General features: G+C 38.7%; 1 protein-coding gene across 1 annotated transcript; it reads left to right on the top strand.

The window, feature by feature from the left end:
* The first annotated feature begins 337 nt into the window (after window positions 1-337).
* On the top strand, window positions 338-7423 carry lysmd2 (LysM, putative peptidoglycan-binding, domain containing 2). Its single transcript, XM_079622018.1, has 3 exons — window positions 338-879; window positions 2815-3149; window positions 6826-7423. The coding sequence occupies exons 1-3, from the start codon at window positions 625-627 to the stop codon at window positions 6872-6874; spliced, it is 639 nt and encodes a 212-aa protein (XP_079478144.1). The 5' UTR covers window positions 338-624; the 3' UTR covers window positions 6875-7423.
* The last annotated feature ends 1912 nt before the right edge of the window (window positions 7424-9335 follow it).

The following is a 9335-nucleotide window of genomic DNA, read 5'->3' as shown; positions in this document are numbered from 1 at the left end:
CACTCTAGAAAACAAAGCTTTAAAACGGGGACAATCCATAAGAACATGCTTTGAATGTGAAGCCCTGTTTTGAAGACACGCCTGTTGATTATTACGTGAAATGTGCACCATAAAAAAATATCCCATTTCCTTTCTAAATGGATGTTTACAATTATACACTCGTCACGTCACATTGAAACCAAAATAATGTATATATATATAGGGTTTTTTGTCTTTTCTTTTTTCTTTTTTCTAAAAGATGTAGAACAAGAGGACCTCAGAGCGCGACTGAACTGTGAATTTGACGCGACGCTTGAACAAATTCGTTGATTGGTCGACTGGCTGCTGACGTCACATTCCATTCGTAACCTTGAAAATCGCGACGCGCTAGTTTGCAGCTAGATGGGGGTGTCATCATCATCACACACGCGCAGATCAGGTTTCAGTGGACAGTCTCTCGCGCAGGCCTGCAGTAACGACAATGGCGACTGGAAAAATCACACACATCTACTGCTTCCTCTGAATATCACCGCTACAAATGCGCTGCTCGAGGTGTGACGGTGGAAACATGAGTAATACTATCTTGTGAGTTGGCTAATATTAGTCTTTGCGCGTCACGGCAGCTTTAATAATAACGGATTGAAGATGGCGGAGTTTTCTCCGGTGCTGCCTCCGTTGCGGGATGATGGAGGAGGCGGACGGTATGGACAGCCGCTGTTCCCCAGATCTCTGTCCGGTTCGGAGTCGGACAGTGAATTATCGCAGAGTTTGGCCCGCACAAAGACGCGCTCGTATGGCAGCACCGCGAGCGTCACGGCGCCGTTAGGAGAAACATACATAGAGCACCGGGTAACGGACGGGGACACACTGCAGGGTATAGCACTCAAATATGGTGTTACGGTGAGTCTCACATAAACTAAGTCATCACACACATTAGCAATAAACCATTTCCTAGTCATCTCTCCATATTCAACGTTGTTTTGCATCCTTTTGGAGCATCATGTACACCATGGAGTGTGTCCCAAAAACTAGTGTGCTGCCTATCTAGACAACATTTTTGGGACAGCAATTTTTGGGCCCATGCCGTTACATACATAACCTATTGAGCTCTCTACTTAGGCAACGTTGTTGTACATCATAATAACGTTTTTTGGAAAATGAATGTGAGCATCCACCTTCAAAACGTCCTGTTCTTAAAAAAAATGTTTTTAAAACGTTTTTTTTTTTTTTTTTTTTTGGGTTATAACATTGTTGCGGGAATATTCCATTATGGGGAACGTAACGTTACTTTTGAATGTTCTCTGAACCTTCTGCAACAAGTAGTAACAATTAAACAACATTAGATGCACGTCCAACTAAACTTTCCATGATCGATGTATACATGTTTTTGTGCTGGCGTTTTCATAAAAATGTAAAGACCAGATATACATTTCAAACAAATCTTCCACAGTATGCTTGAAAAGCATTTATTCAGATCACAACTTTGAGAGAACCTTGCCAAAACGTTGCATGTTAGCTGGCATGCTGTTGCATAGACTGTGGCTGAATCCGAAATCACCCCCTAACCCTCAATCACTAGTCCCTATGTTATTCCACTATACAGTTCACTTGGACATTCATTCGGACAGCCGTTGAGTGTACGTCGGCTGTACACTTATTATTGCGGTGCAATGGGATAGAATGAGTGCATTCACTATGGTTTCGGACACCACTACAAATGCCTGTCCCCCCAAATAATGCCCTATTGGAGGGTATAGGGGGCGATTTCGGATTTAGGCGTGCCTCGAAACCTAGTAAACTCCCTAAAGGGATAGTCCACCCAAAAATGAAAATTCTGTCATCATTTACTCACCCTCAAGTTGTTTCAAACCTGTATGAATTTCTTTCTTCTGCTGAACACAATAGAAGATATTTTGAAGAAAATGGGTAACAAAACAGTTGATGGGCCCCATTGACTTCCATAGAATGAAAAAAAATAAAAAAATGGAAGTCAATGGCAACTGTTTGGTTACAGATATTCTTCAAAATCTATATTATTTTGTGTTGTTCAGCAGAAGAAAGAAATTCATACAGTTTGGAATAACTTGAGGGTGAGTATATGATAACAGAATGTTTTTGGTAAAATAAAAGGGGGATGTTATCTACCTACAGCATTTAAGGCATCATAATTGTGAAGTTTGAGTATCATTAACTAGGCCTATGTCATTTACTCAAAAACCGCTGTTTTCAAAACTAAGTAAGCAGTCTAAGCAGATTTTTAGGGCACTTTTTAGTAATTTTAGAATATAATCGGCTTGTTCTGCATGACGAAAAAATGTCCTATGATGCCAACAAATGCTGTGAATCAAAATCCAGACATTATTTTTGAACAGTCTAGATTGGCTCAAAACCTATTAAGTTGTCTAAGTACATAGCACTTTATGTGATGTGCAAAACTCATACAAATGCCTATGATGCCCAGGTTAACTATACAATTATATAAGTTTAAGTTATGAATGTGTACGATAGCCATGCAGACATAATGAAGCTCAAGATAATTGTGAGAAAATGAACTAGATCATAAACCACAAGTCCAGCCATTACTGAGTGTGTTGAGAGAGATTTGGAGATCAAATAGATGTGTAAACTGATTGCGTGAAAGCGGGAATTGTCAGGAGTCGCCTAAGGAAATCAAGCAAATCTCTAAGCAAATATTTACTCATGTAGTTTGATTAAATGCATAAGACACATGCTGGTAATGTGGAAGAAGCAAATACTAAATGGATAAGTTTATGTTTAGGACTGTTTCTTGAAGTTAATACGTGATATTGTCATGTTTGTTCTTGATTTCCACAGATGGAGCAAATTAAACGAGTCAATAAGCTATTCAGCAATGACTGTATATTCCTGCGAAACACTCTCAATATTCCCGTGAAGTCCAAAAAACGCTCCCTCTTTAATGGACTGTCTCTGGAGTCACCTGACAGCGAGGGTTGTACACTGCAGGAGTCGCTGTGCTCGAGTCAGGACATGGAGGTCCCGTCCCCCCCACCAGAACCAGCCGTCCCGGAGCCCAACACCCGACCCGTGCAGGCGGAAGAGCTGTCTGCTAAAGACTTCTTGCACCGACTGGACTTACAGATCAAACAGTCCAAACAAGCCGCCCGCAAACTGAATGAGGATGGTGAGAGGTAAAAGAACCTTTGACCTGCATGAGCGTCTCTCTGCCTTAATGAACCCACTGACCTCTTAATTATGAACAGAAGCTCTGTTCCAAACCCTAGGAAGGAACCTTGCTGTCTGTTGCCTATATAGGAAGTGCCCTTATAAGGCAACATCCTAACTTAACACTCTCTATGGTCGTCTACTCCTGGAATTAGGCTAAGATGCGTTTTTCTCGATCGGATCACAAGTAGGCGAGGGAGACGCATGGTGTTTTAATCCATCTCTTTTATCCACTTTCAACCACTTCTGTCCTGATTTCTTTGAGGTGAGAGTCTATGGGCGGGTAAATGTTTTTTTTTAGGTCAGTAGGCCGAGAATAGGCGTCTTTTGTGGTTGTTCCAAAGCATTTGACCACACGAGCGCCTACATCACGAAAGCAACCCGCTCGAATGCGTTTTCAACTACCTCTGGAAGTGGTTGAAAGTGGACAACCTCAAAGTTTTAGACCCCGTTTACACCTGTATTTGGCGTCGTCTACTTGTGATCTGATCAAACAAAACACATCTTAATACCAGGTTTAAACAGGGCCTATGTGGCATTACGTCCATTAATGTCTTACTTGTTGGTCTTTGTAAATATGCACTTGACAGTCATGGACACACAGGACATGTTCTTCTTGTAAAAGCGAGATAGACCACAACTGGGTCCTGAGACATTTTAAACATTGATAATTAGCCATCACAGGAATAAATTACATTTTAAAATATATTAAAACAGAAAAGCTATTTTAAGTAATAATAATTTACAATACTGATCTTACTGTATTTTTGATGCAGTGTTGATGAGCATGAGACTTACCCACCCCAAACTTTCAATGTAAACACCAGAACTCAGAAGATTTAAATAGTTTGACGTTAGCATGTTGCTAAACAAAAGATGCCATAATCATATGATGCAACATAGTCAAATTTACATAATTAATGATATAAAGTATTGAATGAATTTGTGTAGTCAACGTTACTCCCAACTTTGCCCAGCATCTTATTTTTTATACCTACCTTGTTGCAATTCATTGTGGCATTACCTTACCTGTAAAGGTTGCATGCAGACATTGGCCAAAATAAGGAAGCATAATGTGTACATTTTGAAAGCACACTTTTTTTTTTCTTTTTTTTTTTATGTTGCTGATCAGAGCACTTTTTTGGTCAGCAGCAGCAGTTGGCTGCTCACTGGAGCAGAGGACGACTGAGAACATTTCCTGACCTCTTGTAAGAAATTGAAATCTGTCCATCAGTTCCTTCAACGGTGCAGTTTTAATTTGAGCTGAATCAGTCAGCCAGACTTGTGTCTGCATCTTTTAGTGGATGAGGCAGCAGTTGTTGTCTTCCCTCCATTTGAATGCAATGGAAGTTGTTTGTCATATATTCTTACACAAACATACACCTGACATATTCCTCAGAGTGTAACCAGTCAAGTCAGTCCTGAGACATGTCTACAGGCGTGAGCTTGAGCACATGTTTATTCACTCAAGAACTGCTGCAATTTGGCACTTTTTTTAAATTGCAGGTTGTAACCTGTTCGAGTGTTAAACTCTGATGATATCAGCGCTCGAACTGGAAGGCTGAAAATGGTGAATTTCTTGCCTGAAAAATTCTAAGAATTTACTCACCTTCATGTCATTGCAAATCTGTACGACTTTATACTTCTGTAGAACAGAAAAGGAGATGTTTTGATGTGACAGCTTGATGACTACTATAGCCTGTCAAGGTCCAAAAATGATACAAAAGCACCATGCACAAAAGCACTCAGTCCATGCGAGTCACAAGCTGTATTCCAAGTCTTCTGAACCCACACAATAGCTTTTCAAGAGGACTGAGAAATTTCAGTATTCAGTGGACATTTGATTCCTCTTGAGTTTCCTTGGGCAGCTGGAACTTTCTGGGCAGTTGAGTTAGTGTTCAGCGCTTCTCAGTCTGCCATGGGACACATGGGCAGCAATTGTCTTTGTCATTGATGTCAGAATACATGAGGGGGGGCAAATGATGACAGAATTTTGTTTATTGGGTGAACTATTCCTGTTATTAATTTCCTGTGTGTAATACATTCGCGCTCAATCATTTGATAACTGGTGTGTAAATACTGAATTGAAAAGCGATTCATGAACATGTTCTCTCTGCCGGTGTAAGAGATATGAGTACAGTGGCAGAAAACTGCTCAATTAATCATGAAGCTCTGGAAAGGAAGTAACAAACCCTCATTACACATGCGCTCAACCGTGTCCTCTACATGCAGCAATCAAACAGAAGTGACATTTTGATCTGATCAATGTTGCGACTGAGTCGTGGAAATGATCAATGGCCAGCGCTGATCATCAGTCGTTTTCTCCAAAGGAGCTGCCAATACAAAACCTCTAATCTGGTAATATTTATTGACTGGCAAACATGCTCATTTCAATCAAAATTTCCGGTGTTTAAACAGTCTGTTTGGGGATTACAGGAAGTCAAACAGGGCCAGATCAGAGCCTGATACGGTTGTTTCCACGGATATCTCATTAAACTTCTGGAGGAGGAAATGACTGAATCTGTGGGGGCCTTAACAGGATAGTCCATCTAAATGAAAATTCTGCCATTTATTTACTCACCCTCATGTCGTTCCAAACCTGTATGACCTACTTTCTTTAGTGTACAGAGACGACATTTTGAAGCATGTTGGTAACTAAACAATTTTGGTTCCTGTTGACTTCAATTGAATGAGAAAAAAAAGACAATGGAAGTTGCCAGTGTTGGGTAAGAAAGTTGGGGGAAAAAAAGTAATTACTAGCTACTAATTACGTCTTCAGCAGTTTAATTAGATGACTTTACTTAATGTAAAATGTACTTTATAAAAAGTATTGCTTATTACAAATTACTTTGTAAATCCCATATCAACCTCGACCATTTGAACAGTTAAGGATAGACCTGAAACTGCTCTTTTAATGATTTCAGATTAATAATGTGAAATTGCAGAAGTATTTAAAGTGAGGGAGAAAGTTACATTAAAAACATAGTTTAACATAAGACATTACATTTTGATTTGATATAGAATTGTTATATAGTATTTAATGAAATTACACCAGAAATGACTGATTGCAGAAGTAACTGTAATTAAATGGCAGGAAATTAAGAGTAGGCTAATCCCTTAATTAAACTACAGTAATTAACTACTTGGTAACACATTACACCCAACACTGAGACACACACACACACACACACACAGCCTATATATATATATATATATATATATATATATATTACACAGGTGAAACTCGAAAAATTAGAATATCGTGCAAAATTCATGTATTTCAGTAATTGAAATAACATATTATATAGACTCATTGAGATATTTCAAGCCTTTATTTGTTATAATTTTGATGATTATGGCTTACAGCTTATGAATACCCCAAATTCAAAATTAGAATATCGGAAAAGGTTTTCATAGCTGTAAGCCATACTCATCAAAATTATAAGAAATAAAGGCTTGAAATATCTCACTTTGCATGTAATGAGTCTATATGATATATTAGTTTCACCTTTAAAGTTGAATTACTGAAATACATTAACTTTTGCAAGATATTCTAAGTTTTCGAGTTTCATATATATATATATATAAAATCTTATAGTGGTGTTACAGCTGATGTTTAAAAGATTGTCTGTTCAATTTCAGAGAGGAAGATGACCCCACCAACTCAACATCATCATATCAGGAGATCTGATGGATTCTTCTTCATCTGTTTACCTGCAGCGCTGACATTGACCCATCTTCATCTTTTCATCCCTCTTTTGCCTACTTTTTTAAAACTCTACCTTTACCCAAACTGCAAAACAGGACCACACGTCCATCATTGCCTTCTTCAGCAGTATTAGAGTGATTTTATTTCAGATTTTTATCATCACCTGTTCCATCTCGCTTAACAGTAAAGATTCTACAGCCGAGTTAGTCTTCTTTAGGAAGAGCAATAGCCATCCACATGCAGATCACAAACTGATGATAACCACAGTCTATGCTCATATGAAACTGCATCTGCAGTCTATCCCATATAACGTATAACAGATATAAGTATCCGGACTCTGTGGCTGCCTGCTGATTTTAATTTATTGTTTTTTGTTTTGTTTGCCTATAAAAGCTTTATGTGTGGGGTTGAAAGGGATAAATAATGCTGTTTTGGTGTGAATGTTGTGTTTATGTGTGTTGGGGTTTAAGAAAAATGTTTTACTGTGCTGTTTGATTTGGGTTATGCCGAATAAATGCTTCTGTAAGCGGATCATAAGAGCTTCCTGTTTCATAGATCTGTGAGAAAGTGTTGGGTTATTATAGGATGAATCTCACCCTTCAGCATTGCCACATACGCTTCTATGAGTTTCGTAGTTTGGAAAAGTATGTTTTATTTGAGTCATTTCCAAGTCTGGATAAGTATGAAAAAAAATATTTGCCCTATTCAGTTTTCTAAAATATAATATTAAGAATTTCTAAAAAAATACATGTATACAAGCAGAGTGTTTTCATGGCAGAAATTTTATTATCCTGATCCTTCAGTGATTGTCAAATTTATTCAGTTATGTTCAAGGCGATCATTTTCATTACGCAAAGCTCTGTCTTTTACCATATGCAAATCTCTTTTGAACATCACTAATCGAATGTGCGTGCCACTTAAAAAATAAGCAAACGATCAACTAAATGATGCTGTACTTTGCTCTTTGTTAAACATTCAACATCAAACCACGATACAGTTATATATGAATAGATGCATGTTATAAAGAGTTTTAGGTTTCTTCACTTTTTTAGGAAAATCACTGAAGAAAATCTGAGAAAACATTTACAGTTGACTGTTCTATCAAATGCAATGCTGAAAATGATTCTGTATGAACCGTTTATGTTATATATGGTCTGAAAAATGTACAGAGAGGTTTGGAGATTTGAGTCTGGAAAGGTATGTAATTTTGAATATGGAAAATGTGTGGGAGCCCTGCCTCTAACAAACACCCAGGCAGTCGAGATTTTAACAGTCCCCTGAGAAATAAATTCTTGCCAGTGTTTCTACTGAACGAAAAGTAAAAGTCAGTTGCAACATTTGTCTATACACAGGCCTATAAAATGTTTGACTGAACATATGATTGCACGTGTAATGCAGCAAGGACACTTAAGTTAATAGCTACAATTTAATTATTATTTTTGATGCTGGGGGGGGGGTGCTGATCTTAAGGTGAATACATTAACTGTCTAATGTATAGTTTTTAAATATATCGGATGTTCACTTTGAAGTGTGAGAGATCACTCATGTCAGCCTGCAAGATTCAAGATTGTTGAATATGAAGTGTCCCCAAATAAGCAAGCCAAAGGCGACAGTGGCGATGAACCCAGTTCTCCTCTGGCCAACTGATTATGATTCAGGCTGCATCACAAATCAGAATTCAGATGAGATCGGGATCGGTAGCATTCAAATATTCATCCAGTTCCTTTTGCTTGAAGATCGGATTCATCACGCCAGTATGGAAACGTAGTTGGCCATATGGTCTGTGGGGAGGACCTGTCTGGTTCTTGTGGTCTTTGCTGAAGATCTGTCAGTTAGGAACCTGGGTGTGCTTTTTGATACCAATCTTTCATTTGAAAGCCACATTTCTAGCATCCGTAAAGCTGTATTTTTTTATCTTAAAAAATATATCTAAATTATGACATATGCTCTCAATGACAAATGCAGAAAAATTTGTTCATGCTTTCATTCCGTTGCAAAGATTATTAGTTATTAACTTAGGGGCTGCTAACACGACACCGTTCTAACAGAAAATACTCAACGCACTCCGGCCCGCTCATCTGCACAAAAAAGTGCCTGGTGGCTCGAGAACGCAAACCCTGAAATAGGATCCAAGGTCCAAGCCTTGAAAATTTTTCATTTTTTTTTTCTCTGTGCAAACCTCAAAAATATAAACAGCGTGCACATGCGCATCACGTGTTTAGTCTATAGGTATGCGCGTTTGAATATATATGTGCACAGGCGTGTAGGGACTAGGGAGGCCTTCACAGGGGCAAGACTAGTTGACACTTCAGGACTGCGTTGCCGTCGGGTTCAGGCGCAGGTCCATTATCAGATCTTGATACACGCCTGGATCCGGCGGGCTGCGATAAACCTTGGGATAAACAGAGAGACTAATACTAGTGTAGACGCCATCCTTCTTATG

The sequence above is a fragment of the Phoxinus phoxinus genome (assembly GCF_949152265.1).
Source record: "Phoxinus phoxinus genome assembly, chromosome: 8".
Taxonomy (NCBI): domain Eukaryota; kingdom Metazoa; phylum Chordata; class Actinopteri; order Cypriniformes; family Leuciscidae; genus Phoxinus; species Phoxinus phoxinus.
The sequence above is the reverse complement of the archived record's forward strand: the minus strand, read 5'-3'. Positions and strand labels throughout refer to the sequence as shown.